Source organism: Tachysurus fulvidraco, chromosome 14 (genome assembly GCF_022655615.1).
Source record: "Tachysurus fulvidraco isolate hzauxx_2018 chromosome 14, HZAU_PFXX_2.0, whole genome shotgun sequence".
Lineage (NCBI taxonomy): Eukaryota > Metazoa > Chordata > Actinopteri > Siluriformes > Bagridae > Tachysurus > Tachysurus fulvidraco.
Genome location: NC_062531.1, coordinates 23,895,710 through 23,909,044, shown reverse-complemented (window position 1 = coordinate 23,909,044; position 13,335 = coordinate 23,895,710). Strand labels below are relative to the sequence as shown.

General features: G+C 38.4%; 1 protein-coding gene across 1 annotated transcript in view; it reads right to left on the bottom strand.

Moving 5' to 3' along the window:
- Nucleotides 1-13,335, bottom strand: part of npc1l1 (NPC1-like 1) — a 15,446-nt gene extending 2,111 nt beyond the window's left edge. The window contains exons 1-18 of the mRNA XM_027151864.2: nucleotides 13,081-13,335; nucleotides 11,024-12,338; nucleotides 9,710-9,974; nucleotides 9,493-9,593; nucleotides 9,243-9,415; nucleotides 8,971-9,099; nucleotides 8,359-8,541; nucleotides 8,030-8,144; nucleotides 7,380-7,645; nucleotides 7,104-7,193; nucleotides 6,402-6,592; nucleotides 4,606-4,733; nucleotides 4,353-4,482; nucleotides 3,873-3,931; nucleotides 3,114-3,264; nucleotides 1,117-1,348; nucleotides 657-770; nucleotides 313-475 (exon numbers count right to left, since the gene is read on the bottom strand). Of these exons, the coding sequence (XP_027007665.1) occupies nucleotides 313-475; nucleotides 657-770; nucleotides 1,117-1,348; nucleotides 3,114-3,264; nucleotides 3,873-3,931; nucleotides 4,353-4,482; nucleotides 4,606-4,733; nucleotides 6,402-6,592; nucleotides 7,104-7,193; nucleotides 7,380-7,645; nucleotides 8,030-8,144; nucleotides 8,359-8,541; nucleotides 8,971-9,099; nucleotides 9,243-9,415; nucleotides 9,493-9,593; nucleotides 9,710-9,974; nucleotides 11,024-12,338; nucleotides 13,081-13,143 (3,868 nt within the window). The 5' untranslated portion in view covers nucleotides 13,144-13,335. The remainder of the gene's footprint in view (nucleotides 1-312; nucleotides 476-656; nucleotides 771-1,116; nucleotides 1,349-3,113; nucleotides 3,265-3,872; nucleotides 3,932-4,352; nucleotides 4,483-4,605; nucleotides 4,734-6,401; nucleotides 6,593-7,103; nucleotides 7,194-7,379; nucleotides 7,646-8,029; nucleotides 8,145-8,358; nucleotides 8,542-8,970; nucleotides 9,100-9,242; nucleotides 9,416-9,492; nucleotides 9,594-9,709; nucleotides 9,975-11,023; nucleotides 12,339-13,080) is intronic.

Genomic DNA, 13,335 nt, shown 5'->3' with positions numbered 1-13,335 from the left:
AGCTGCCACAGACAGCCACAAACTCCCAGCAACCATCAGCACTTCCATGCTCACAGTCACTTGTCTTTTAGCTGTTTTCACCTGTGCTCAAATATGTGTTATGTATTTTTGGTGTCCGAACTTTATAAACACTCTGGTTTAGATCTCAGACACGGATTGTCTGCTGTTCCCGTGATCAACGTCCCAATACCTTTGCCTTGTTCGTATTTTTTGGGACTGTTCCAATATTTTCTATATGATCACATCCAATAGCTAGAGTACTAGATTTTAAGGGGAAAAAACTGTGTGTGTGAGTGTATGTGTGCATCATACCAAAGAAGCTGAGCAGTACAGGCAGGAAGATGAGGCCATGTGCCATCCCCAATAGCGTGATGACTAGATTCAGCCGGAAGAAGAAGATCTGAATGAGCTGAGCTTTAGCAAACGCCAGCACAATGATTCCAGGCAGGTTGGTCATAGCGACGCCCGCGAACACCTGTCACATATGACGCACAGCACATGAATCAGCAAACACAGCCTCAGAAGAAATCAGCAGCAGGTTTACTAAACACACCACAAAAATGTTAACAGTGTACTGTATCTTTTTAAATACTGAGCAAGGTATTTGTTTTACACAAACAAATTCTTGGTGCATTGTAGGTAACTGAAGGACTTACCGCGCTGCCCATCCTAGCTGTAGCATCTTTGGCTCTCTCTACTTTAGTGGGTAAAGTGCTCAGAGCAAAGGACCGTGTTATATGAGATACAAACTCCACTGAAATCCCCACAGCCTGGAGAAAGTTACACAGGACACACCATGATGATCACCATGATGGACAAATAATGACACAACACCATCATCCCTGCTCAGTTTACTGTCATGGTCTTGGGATTATCATAGTTGTAGTGTTGAAAAAGAATCTACAGCTACGCTTGAAACGCTTGTAACATTGAGAACATTATCTTCTGTAAAGCATGGTGGTGGTAGCATACTGTTGTGTGGACAATATTCATCAGCATGGACTGAGAAACTGATCAGGGTTGAAGGCAAGTGTCAGTGCAGTGTTAACATTTTGCATACTGAATATACAGTATATATACAGTTTGTACGCATAACAAATGTTCCTTTCCACTCACCGTGACGAGGTTGATTAGCGAGACGGCATTGTAGTCGATGCTCCACAGCGTCATGACACCCACTGTATCCACGGTGATCATCACTATGGTGAGGAGGTTGAGGAGGCCTGAGCACAAGTCCATGCCGAGCAGGATGCAGCACACCACGAAGGTAGGTAACAAACAGAGCGCGAGGTTCACCAGGCCTTCATATACGATGCTAGTGTACTGTTCGTAGTACACGTACGTTATGCTGCGGAGGAGATGGGGCACGAGGGTCACAATATGCTCGCTATTATGTCATTATTACTCAAATACAGGCAAATTCATACAGTTCACCAACATGACTGTTAAGCATTTTAAAAGATAGCAACTAAATTGTCATAATATCTTTTATGTAACCTACTTAATGGAGCGGGACACAAGATATACCCATTGAAATCTTTTGTCGACTAAAGTATGTCTACAGAAACACTGCTTTCCTAAATGTTTGGTTCAAAATGATGCTTGTCACTTGACACGGAAAAAAATATTTTAAAAAAACAAAAAACAAAAAAAACATTCAGTAGATGGTGGTATAGTTCCAGATTCATGTTGACCTCATTCATTCATTTTCTACCGCTTATCCGAACTTCTCGAGTCACGGGGAGCCTGTGCTCAGGTGTCATTGGGCATCAAGGCAGGATAGACCCTGGATGGAGTGCCAACCCATCGCAGGGCACACACACACTCTCATTCACTCACACACTCAAACACTACAGACAATTTTCCAGAGATGCCAATCAACCTACCATGCATGTTTTTGGCCCGGGGGAGGAAACCTGAGTACCCGGAGGAAACCCCCGAGGCACGGGGAGAACATGCAAACTCCCTACACACAATGCGGAGGCGGGAATCGAACCCCCAACACTGTAGGTGTGAGGCGAACGTACTAACCACTAAGTCACAGTGACCCCCACCATGTTGACCTCACTTTTTAAGATAGTTTTTCAGCTTATTAATTCTCAATTAGAGCTCTAAGAATCATAGGTTTATAATAATGCACTTAATCTAATAAATTATGTAAATTCATAATTTAATTATTAATCATTTATAAAAGTAAATGCATGTGATGTAAGTCTCCACAGAAAATACTTCTATTAAACAATTAACTGTGACTTAACTGTGACATTTCTATATATATAACATTTCTCCATGTTACATTTCTACATGTCTGTATGTTACAATTCTATATATGAACCTTTCTATTTTTGTAGCCTTTCTGTATGTTACTTTTATATAAGTGTTCCTATATGTAAAATTTCTATGTATGATATTTATTTAAGTTATATTTTTATATATGTAACTTTCCATGTTACATTATTATATGTTATTTTTCTATATATGGAATAGTTCTATATGTTATATGTTACATTTCTACATATGAACATTTCTATATATGTAACATTTCTATATACGATATTTTCCATATGTTACAATTATATATAATTTACAAAAAATTAATAATATTAATTATTAGTAATATTTTTTTAATATTAGTAATATTTTTATCTATGAACATTTCCATGTTACATTTCTACATATGTAACATTTCTATATGTCACAATTTTATACATGAATAGTCCTACAGTACATTTGTTACCTTTCTGTTATACTTATATACGTTACGTTTATAAATATGCGTTCCTATAAGTGTAACATTTCTTTATATTATATGTATGTTAGATTTTTGTTACATTTCCGCATATGAATATTTCTCTAAATATAACATTTCTATCTATAAACTGATAAATATTCAATATCAAATTTGTTTTCGAGATCTAATGTCGTAATGAACTCGTCCTTGCACGTTTTAGCTTTCTACACTCTGCATCAGCACACGTGTTTGCATAATGCTTCATATCTTATCATAGGGTAACAGTATCACGGTTAGAGATATAGAGAGAGCGATATAAATATATATAGAGAGAGATATAGAGTTAGATGAAAAGGGTGAAGGGTAGGAATGAATTGCTCACGAATAGGGGAAGACCTCGAAGTCAGGCGCCGTGTCTGTCAGATTTCTCATTGTCATAGTGATGTTGTGGGCGAGTTCTCTCGCTTTGAGCAGAGCTGCTGTAAACTCCTGTGAGTTAGTGAGAGGAATGTGATACGCCATGAACCGAGATGCTTCAGACATATACAGAAAGAACGAGACAGAGACAGAGAGATTATTAGACAAATAAAGACACAGTGAGAGATTAAATGATTTTACTTCACATATTATTTCTTAAGGCTCTTTGTGAGTTGGTTCACTATAATGTGAGCTCTTGGGTTAATCTGTTTATTCCATTGCTCGTGATAGTTAGGTTAATCTTACAGTATGCTAATCTTTGGACTAATCTGTTTATGCTAATGCTAATGTTTCTTCTTCCTCTCATGCTAGTTTTTAAGTTAGTCTGTTGGCAATATAATAATAAACTTTGTTTTAACATGTTTTATCTTAGACTTATGTTTAGATTAAGTAACTTACATTACTGCTAGTTTTGGGGCTAATATGCTTACACTAACACTAGTTTTTGGCTACTCCGTTTACTATAATGCTTAAATTTACGTTAGATTGTTTACTACAGTATATAATGCTAGTTTGTCAGATTACTATAATACCTTTTTTTTTTTAGCCTGTTTAATGCTATTTTTTTTTTTCTGTTTATCCAAATCACAATGGGATTATTCATTTTATTATAGTGTTAACTTTTGGATTAAATACATATTTAGAGTTTGGACTTTTTTCTTACCTAATATTTCTCCTGTCACATTGTCCCGGACCACGGATGTGTCATAAGCTCCCAAACCACTATAAAGAAAAGAAAAGAAAGAAAGATTTATAAAATCACTCAATCTTTGCACAAATGTTCTTTCCTGAGCAAACTTTTCTATCCATATATAAGTAGTCTAAAGCAGTAGTGTTTTTGAAACAGTAAAGTAAAGAGAAACAATTTGGTCAAATGAATTTAATTTAATTTTGCCTTTACATAGTTTACAAATAAAGGAGGCTTATAGCTGCATTACAAAGCTATAGCTCTACCTGAAGATGGAGTTCTGATCAATAATACCATAATAATAATAATAATAATAATAATAATAATAATAATAATAATAATAATAATAATAATAATAATAATACAATTTAAAAATAAATATGGAGCATTTTAAAAGCTTGGAGTCTGAATCAGCATCATGTCTACATTGGTTTGTGTGTTTTTGGCTGCACCCACCCTTTGGGACACAGTAAGTCTGGCCGGTTGTTGAGGAAGCTTGGGAGATATTTATTGAACTCTTCGACGTCTGGACGCAGTACGCCGTTGGGCGGATTGCCCATACACTTTTTCAAACACACTAAGGAAGCTGGAGAATAGAGAGTGGAGTAATTTATTTAATTATATAGCAAATCAGTCAAACACCAACATGATTGATTGCAAGACCAAATTCTGCACATTTTCCCACTGTGTGTTGTGAGTTGATACCCACACTCAGAAGCTGGACAGAAATTCCCTGCGTTGGCTCCAAAGCTGTAAAGCCGACAGCATCGCGACTGAGGATTCAACCAGTCTATGAAATCATCTACCCAGGAGGATGCTGGGATAGCCAAGTAGGATCTGTTGAAATAAATTAAATAAAAAAAATACAACAACTTAATGGCAAGCATTAATTTACCATTTTGATATAGTTTTTTTTTTTTCATTCTTTACATTTATTTCAACCACCATCACATAAAAATATATTTTTTTGAGGGACCATATGAAACGAAAATGTATTTTAATTATCTGTTTCCATTTTATTAATGCTTTCAGGCAATAAGAGCACATTTTTAAGGATAAAGGATCATATTTGTTATCTATAAAGGATAGTAGACAAGTATAATTACACACCTATAATACTAATTTCATTCATTCATTCATTCACTACCACTTCTTCTACCACCAATTCATTTTATCCAAACTTCTCGGGTCACGGGGAGCCTGTGCCTATCTCAGGCGTCATCGGGCATCGAGGCAGGATACACCCTGGACGGAGTGCCAACCCATCACAGGGCACACACACACACTCTCATTCACTCACACAATCACACACTATGGACAATTTTCCAGAGATGCCAATCAACCTACCATGCATGTCTTTGGACCGGGGGAGGAAACCGGAGTACCCGGAGGAAACCCCTGAGGCACAGGGAGAACATGCAAACTCCACACACAAGGCGGAGGCGTAAATCGAACCCCCAACGCTGGAGTTGTGAGGTGAACATGCTAACCACTAAGTTTTCTAAGTCCCCTAATACTAATTTAAAATCACTTAATTATAACAATAAAAAATAATAATAATCAACATCATTCATAAATAAAATATAACTGCCTTAGTATTTGTTAAGTTTAATCTCTGCCACCTTTTTTTAAAGCTGATTCATTAATACAAATCTTAATGTAAAGTGTTAAATAAATGAATGAATGAATGAATGAATGAATGAATGAATGAATGAATGAATGAATGAATGAAATGACATGGACTTGGACAATGAAAGAAAAAAAATGATCAAGTTCAAATAGATTATTCTACATTTCTGTGATTTCTTGGATGCTCTTCACTCCTTATATAACAGCTATTAAAGGTTTATTAGCTAAACCTTGTCATGGCTAAGTTCATTTATATCTTCTGACCATTTGAAGCCCAAGGTCAGGATATTGTTACTCCTGCTAAAGGTGCACATGCTAGCAGTAAACAGGCTAGCAGGCTTATGTAAGAGGATAACATCCAAACTAGCATTATAGTAAACAGGTGTATTCAGCAGCTAGCATTACTCTAAAGAAGTTAATCTCCTAACTAGCATAATATTAAAGTATTACTGTAAAGAGGATAACACCCACACTAGCATTTTAGTAAACAAGTTAAAACAACTGTTAACATTGTTGTTAAGGGAATAACATGCAAGCTAATATTAAAGCAACCGGAATAACCAAGAACTAGCTCTGGCTAGCTAATACTGGCTAATATTTAAATTTGCATAGTATAAAACATGATTCGACATGTATAAATGTAATTACAGAAAGTAAACGATAAACAGATTTTAATGAGGCCAAACATTGTTTAAATTTCAGACTATATTGAAAACATTATATCATAAATATCTCAAGAATTTGACATCTATAAATGCAGTAAAGGCTGAAAGATGGATATGAATGTGTGTATCTAATCCAAGTCCTCCTTTTGTCTTTGGTGAACCCCTGCTATCACTGTAAATATTAATTGACAGAAAATTTGTGGGCGCTCACCTCTCAGGATACGCTGTGGCGTACTGGATCTTCTGGGTAAGGGAAAACTGATCACAGCCAACACTGGAACACACTCCGTTCATACCGTCAACATTTGAGAAGTTGTAGCCTCTTGTCGTGACAAAATATACGGGAACCCCAACCTCAAAATACTTGTACAGGTAGGCAAAGTATGTCAACATGTATGAGTCCTGTGAAAGTGAACGGGGAAATTGAACTAGTTATGAGAAATGGTAAGCTCCTGTTTTAGCCATTTTAACAAACCCGACTTTCTAAGACTTGCTTTAAACCGCTATCTCTAAACAGAAAAAAATCAGATTTCCCTCTATCTATATTCTTTACTTAAATATGGAGCAAAAAACAGGTTTTCATGGGCCTGGTGTGAGGTGGTAACATTAGCTACGAAGCTAGATTTTTACAGAAACTGAAAACATTATTTGAATTCAATTCAGAGTATTCAACAGATTTAAATAAAGCTAAATGACAGCATGTAAACAAAAAAATCCTTCGGGGGAGTGCTGAAAATTATTAACTCTAGGGTGGTGTTATGAACTTTAATGACTTGGAATCTGCACTGACTGTTACAGAGTGCTGGGACTGGAGACTCCTTCCATAAAAGCTTCATCATATACACAATTACATATGAATTTGTTAAATAAACATCTAAAACACAAGGGCTATTACTTCATGAATTGTACTCACTGTTGGCATGGCCAGCTCCTGATCCAATCCCACTTTCACATTAAACATAAGGTAAATGGAGGCACAGAACATGAAGAGAAACAGCACAATCTGCACAGAGAAGCAAAATAAAGCATGATAACTTATAAGTTACATAGTATGTAAGTCAATTTTGTTTCTTTTCAACGTTCATTTAAAGGTCCAGTATGTACATTTGAACCATTGTGGATTCTTCTATTTATTCATACATATGCCAATGATCTTTGTGTATTGATACACCAGTGTAACAGGTCGTACCACTACGATCCTGCAGACGGGGTGGAGCAGTACTGGGGCGTAATATTTCCGCATTATAGGGAGAAGAAATCCCTCATTGGGTTTGGAAGAACGTGGCTTCTTTACAGTGACACAGCAAGCTATTTCACAGCGATTTGCATCTTGTCGGCGAGCGTCGAGAGACAGCAGTGCCACGAACGCAGTCATCTGCAGCACGAAGTCCATGAGAACGGCTAAAGCGGCGTAGAGTGCAAAAGACCTCACAGCAGGCATCGTACTCAAAGCACCTGGAAACACAGTATACAGAGTATAATGAGTGCAGAGTATAATGAGTGCGTCAAAGCATGCATGTTTAACCCTTGTGTATACTACACTATCATTTATATATGGGCAGTAAAACAATATCCATGGGTTCATGATGACCTTGTGAACAACAGATACAATTAATATCCCCTTGTGATAATAGATCATATCACTTGGTTGACCTTGGTTGCTGCCAAGATGCCTGAGATACCTTCTGTCCTGGTGTTTTATTTCCTCTAATACACCAGATTCAATCAATAAACTCATGAATGTGCCTATTTTAGGAGAATCGTGTGTGAAGTGAGTGTCCACGACCAGGGTTTGTGAACCTGTGGATAACTTTTGGCCACACTGCTGAGATCTCTTACCCAGAAAGAAGCATACAGATTCTGACATGCTGCAAAGGAGCATGCTGGGAGCGACATTTCCAAGGACTCGACCAATCTGCTCCTCCCGCTTCTCTCCTGGGTGGCGTATGTCTCTCTAAAAAATACAACATGAGATACCTCGAATTTCCTCGTGTCATGGTAATGGAAATAGGCAGAGATAAAAAGAAAGTGTAAGTGACTGATAATGAGCTGAAGATAAATGTCCAATGAATTGAGATAAAAACCATGCAAGGAGAAGATAAAGCTGATAGTGCTCAGCGAAAACTCAACTAAAGATCAGGAGATAGAAACTGATCTGAGAGAAATACCTGATACTCCAGAACAAAGATGAAGATGTTGTCAGCTCCTACAGCCAGAACTAAAAATGGGACCACCTGCAGAATGACGAGCGAAGACGGGATTCCTACCCAAGCATAGAAACCCATAGAGGCCAGGACTGAGCAGCCAACTACCAGTATACCCCCTAGGCCAACAAGGAACTTTGAGTCCACCTGGTGATTGGAGCAAATATGATAACAAGGAAATAAAATCATTAAAAGAAATCCCATAAGTACTTCCCTGTATGTCATTCGAGTCTCGATATATTTCTGCTTAGTTGGTGTTAGAATATTTATGAAGATCTCAAGCAAATGTATAACCACTTAACTGATTTTATTATAATCAGTGCAAAGTTGGTACTTCCCATTCATTTACTAATCATTTTACCACATTCAGACTGAGGGACTTTCCACTGAGGGGAATCTGTAGATCATATCTGGCCGTTGCATTGACAGCGATGAGTTGCAGGGAATTACGCCAAGTAAATTGGTGAATTTTGTCGAACTTTTCTTAGTTTCAAAACTAAGAGCCTTGGGCCTCAACTTAGACGCTGAACCAAAAAAATCCTACAACTATGAAAGAACAACAACCCGCTGTCTCACCAGAATGCGTTTGAAGGATGAGTATTCCCCTAAAGCCACAGCAATGTACAGAAAAATGACCGCATAGCTGATCATAAAAATGGGGATGTCCTCGATTGTAGTTCTGTTAATTTCATCTTCTAAAGATCTCTGTGTGAAAATAAAGCATTAAGAATTAGGATACTTGAAGAAAGGAAAGACTGGTTACTTTTCCATTTGAATAGAAATGTAGTAGCCAAACTTTGGTGGTGTGCTAAATACAATCAATAAACATTAAACCTTTCTAAGCTCACCTCAGCCATGTAAGCGAATGTAAAGTTTGTGCTGGGATCTTTCTGGTACTCTTGTACTATTTCCAAGAATCTTAATTCCCATTCTTGCACCACTTTGAACTTTGGGTGTTCACGTGGATAGTTATTCAGAGAAAACGTGAGGATGAAGGCTTCAGAATTTGTGTAGTCTTCATCTGAAAGCAAGATATAAATCAGTTACCCATATAAGGTCCCATGTAACAGTAATCATCTGCCTTTCTGTCTGTCTTACTTTCATATCCTCCTACAGCCAAGAAAGGAAACACAGGTCCTCCATAGTCAGACATGCAGCTCATACCAAGCGCAGTGATGTCTTTAAAAGACAGCGGAGAGCTATGCAGGAGAGAAAGTGAAGAATAAATCGCACTTGTAAGATGATGACAACATTCAGAATCTTCTATCATTGTTTGAGAATGATAGTTCTCAGTTGCAACTGTAATGGGACTTACTTGACGCAGTAGATTAAATGATCTCTCCAGTCAACTTCTTTAGTCACGCCGAGCTGTGTCATGTTAGCCTTTGCATTCAGATTAACTAGGCTGTTTTGGAAGTACTGAGGAAGACTGTTGATAGCACAGTCGGTAACAGCAGGGTTCTCTGGATTGAGGGGTGCATAGCACACATCCTTAAGGCTGGCAGTTTTGTTAAGAACATCAGACCAGAACTCGATTGCCTGGATTCTCTCTTGAAGCTCCAATAGTTGCAAAATTAGGTCTGTGAAAAAAAGCAGAATTTCAGAGTTACAGTATTGTTTAAAGATCCTTTGACTGACTACACTTTTTGAAGAAAGTATCTTATAAGACAGCAATGATGAGTATCGCTTTTCATCACGCCTAGCATGTTTTTGTCCAAGGCGAGTTACTGTGGTTCCTGTTATTATTTGTGGTTCAACAGTTATTAAAGCAGTTGTTATAGTTTTTAGTTAATAGAAAAAAAAACTAGAAAGTCATCTGTCATAACTTTCCCATCGTAGTCAGATAACTCACTCTCTCACTCTCACTCATTTCCTACCGCTTTAACCGAACTTCTCGGGTCACGGGGAGCCTGTGCCTATCTCAGGCGTCATCGGGCATCGAGGCAGGATACACCCTGGACGGAGTGCCAACCCATCACAGGACACACACACACTCTCATGCAATCACACACTACGGACAATTTTCCAGAGATGCCAATCAACCTACCATGCATGTCTTTGGACCGGGGGAGGAAACCGGAGTACCCGGAGGAAACCCCCGAGGCACGGGGAGAACATGCAAACTCCACACACACAAGGCGGAGGCAGGAATCGAAACCCGACCCTGGAGGTGTGAGGCGAACGTGCTAACCACTAAGCCACCGTGCCCCCATAACTGTTCAAACAAATTTCTGAAACTGGAGACTCCTTCGATAATATAAAAAAACACTTATTTTTAAAGAAACCTTCTAATGTTGAAAAATGATTAGACATCATTCTTTGTGAAATAATATATAACACAAATTTTTTGTATTATTACTCTATTTGACCAGGTGCTTTGATATAAACCTTAAAGCCCCACATTTACTGCCAGATCATCTGTTATTTTAAGGTATTCAACACTTCCTGATCATTCAGAATCAAGAATAGACCATTGCTGTGCTATACGTTATATTAGAATATGTAGTATATAGAGTTTCTCTAGACTGGAAACCAATGTGGTATGTACTATGATAAGTTTAAAGCTTCATAGTTGACATAACAAAAGGCATTTTATTTCAGCTCAGATTCACTTGTATTAGCTACTAACCTTTAGAGATTAGGCCGCTGAAGTTTGTTTTGCCAAACAGCAAGGAGTCATATTCATAGCCTGGTCTCCCTGGAGCTGTCAGAATCAGCTGGTTGGTACGAAAGAAGGGGTCAAAATGCTGGTCATTGAAGTCCTTTTCACGTCTAGCACGGCTGTTGGGAGCCGACCAAAGCTGAACAGGGTCGGTGGTCAGCTCTAGGTTTATTAGCCCGCTTGAAAATGCCACAACTGCTACCAGACACACAATGATCACGGTCATCGGATACCTAGCCATGATTGTTCCCCATGTCTGAAAGCCTGAACCCAGGAAATTTTGAACAGCCAGACTTGCTCGATCAGAGCATGTCACATCTTTAGGATTCACTGTTTGGTTTTTTCCTACTTCATTTGCATTTTTGTCCATGCCCCCTTTTGACTTCTTACTTTTCCTGGTCTGGTAGAAAAACTTAGCCATAATGAAGCCAAAGATGAGGAGGCACAAAACTATAAAGGCAATGATGCAGTAGAAAAGGACACCGTTCATGTCCCCAACCATGAAGGAATTCTCCAGTATAGGTGGAGGTGGAGGAATTGGAGGGCAAGAATCCAGACAGTCCTGGCAAGAGCACTCTTCTTCACCAGTGGGCGATGTTTCATTACATCCTATAGCCAAGCCTGCATATGGAACCATTCCTGCTGGTACCTGTGAAGTCTCGCCAGGTGATATGAGTCTAAAATCAATATCAAGTGGAGCCAGACCATTGCTTGTGTCACCCTGGAAATCTAACCAACGTTGAGGCGTGCACAGCTTATGACCGTATCGGCCACACATGGTAGCGATGGCAAATCCACCTGTTGCTGGAATTCGCACGTTCTGGCAGGACCTGAAGGACGCATCGGCGAAGCCGGCGGAAATGTAAGCCTGGTACGCAACCACAGCATCTTTCGTCACTCCAGCGTTCGTATAGTTCACAGTTTTGGTGATGTTGACTATTTGGCTCTGGTCAGGGCTGCACGTGGTGATGCAGTGTATGTGGGCAAAATTGTAAGCGCACGACGGGCATCGGAGTAGCACAGCTTTGGATAGTGACAGGCTGTCTTCCAGGGCGTTCAGCTGAGTACTTGTGCAACAGGCAAATGTTTCACCAACACCTCGGTCCAACATTGGACAATTCTTCTTCAGCAGCTGGTAGTTTTGGCCTGTCACTAGTCTGGCTTTCTGATAGCTTTTGCAGGGTATTCTTGCAGGGATCAGAGAGCTTCCTACATTTGGGTTTTTACCACATTCATCATACATCACACAGAAACCTGGTTGAGGCTGAGCTTCACAAAGGACCTGCAACAGATCAGGTCAGGAAAAGGATTTGAAGCAACTTGAAATAGGTTTAATTTCTAGACATTAAATATTGAACACTAATTGCGGTTTTGGGTATGCGGAGCCTGTACTAATGTTGCAATCTGTAGTTTTACAGATTTTCACAATGTTTACAGTTGGCTAAAGGTATGAGCCTTGAAAACAACAATCACGGCAATTAAGACTTTGTTTTCTGACAGCTCATTAGTTTTCTATGTTCTGTTGTTCACGAGTGCTCCCTACAGGGAGTCGTATATATGATATGATAAGATATGGCAAGTCATAAAAAGATTTTTTTTTTGGTTCATTTCTTTCTCTAAATTTATATCAGTTTGCAACCTTTCAACATTTAAAACTACTTTAAATAGATATCAATATAAATATCACTTGGAAACGTAGCAATCAGACTCAGAGTTCACCCTCCATCTATTTGAAAATATTTAGAGCTTAATATTATTAAAAAATTAAAGAAACAAAGAAATGTTTGCAATTAAAGATCTCCAGAACAGAGTAAAAATGTATACTCTGTAAAAACCTAAGTTTAAACAGTCACTCTTAATTCAAAGCTCAAATTATTTTAATTTTTTACAGATACTGAAATCTCCAATTTAAAAAAAATAATGATTTTCTCCATTTGCTTACTTAGTTTTACAGAATTTTAATTTACACTAAAATCGAAATATATTGTGCTGTTTACATGCTTAAATTTGAAAGAAAGACATACCAGATACGCCGCCAGTATTAGAAAGACGAAGTTGTTGTCCAGCGTCTTTTTCAGGACCCCCATTCTGTCACTTTCTGAAAGTAAATGGCGACCGGAGTGTTACATCCAACAGAAAGAGGAAAGAAAAAGATTAAAAAAAGAGATAGAGAGAGAGAAAGAGAAGAGGGGATGGGATAAACTGGTATTGATGGGTACGTGAGGAAGTAAGAATAAATAAGGAGGTGGTACTTCCAACCCTCCTCGGTGGATATCGAC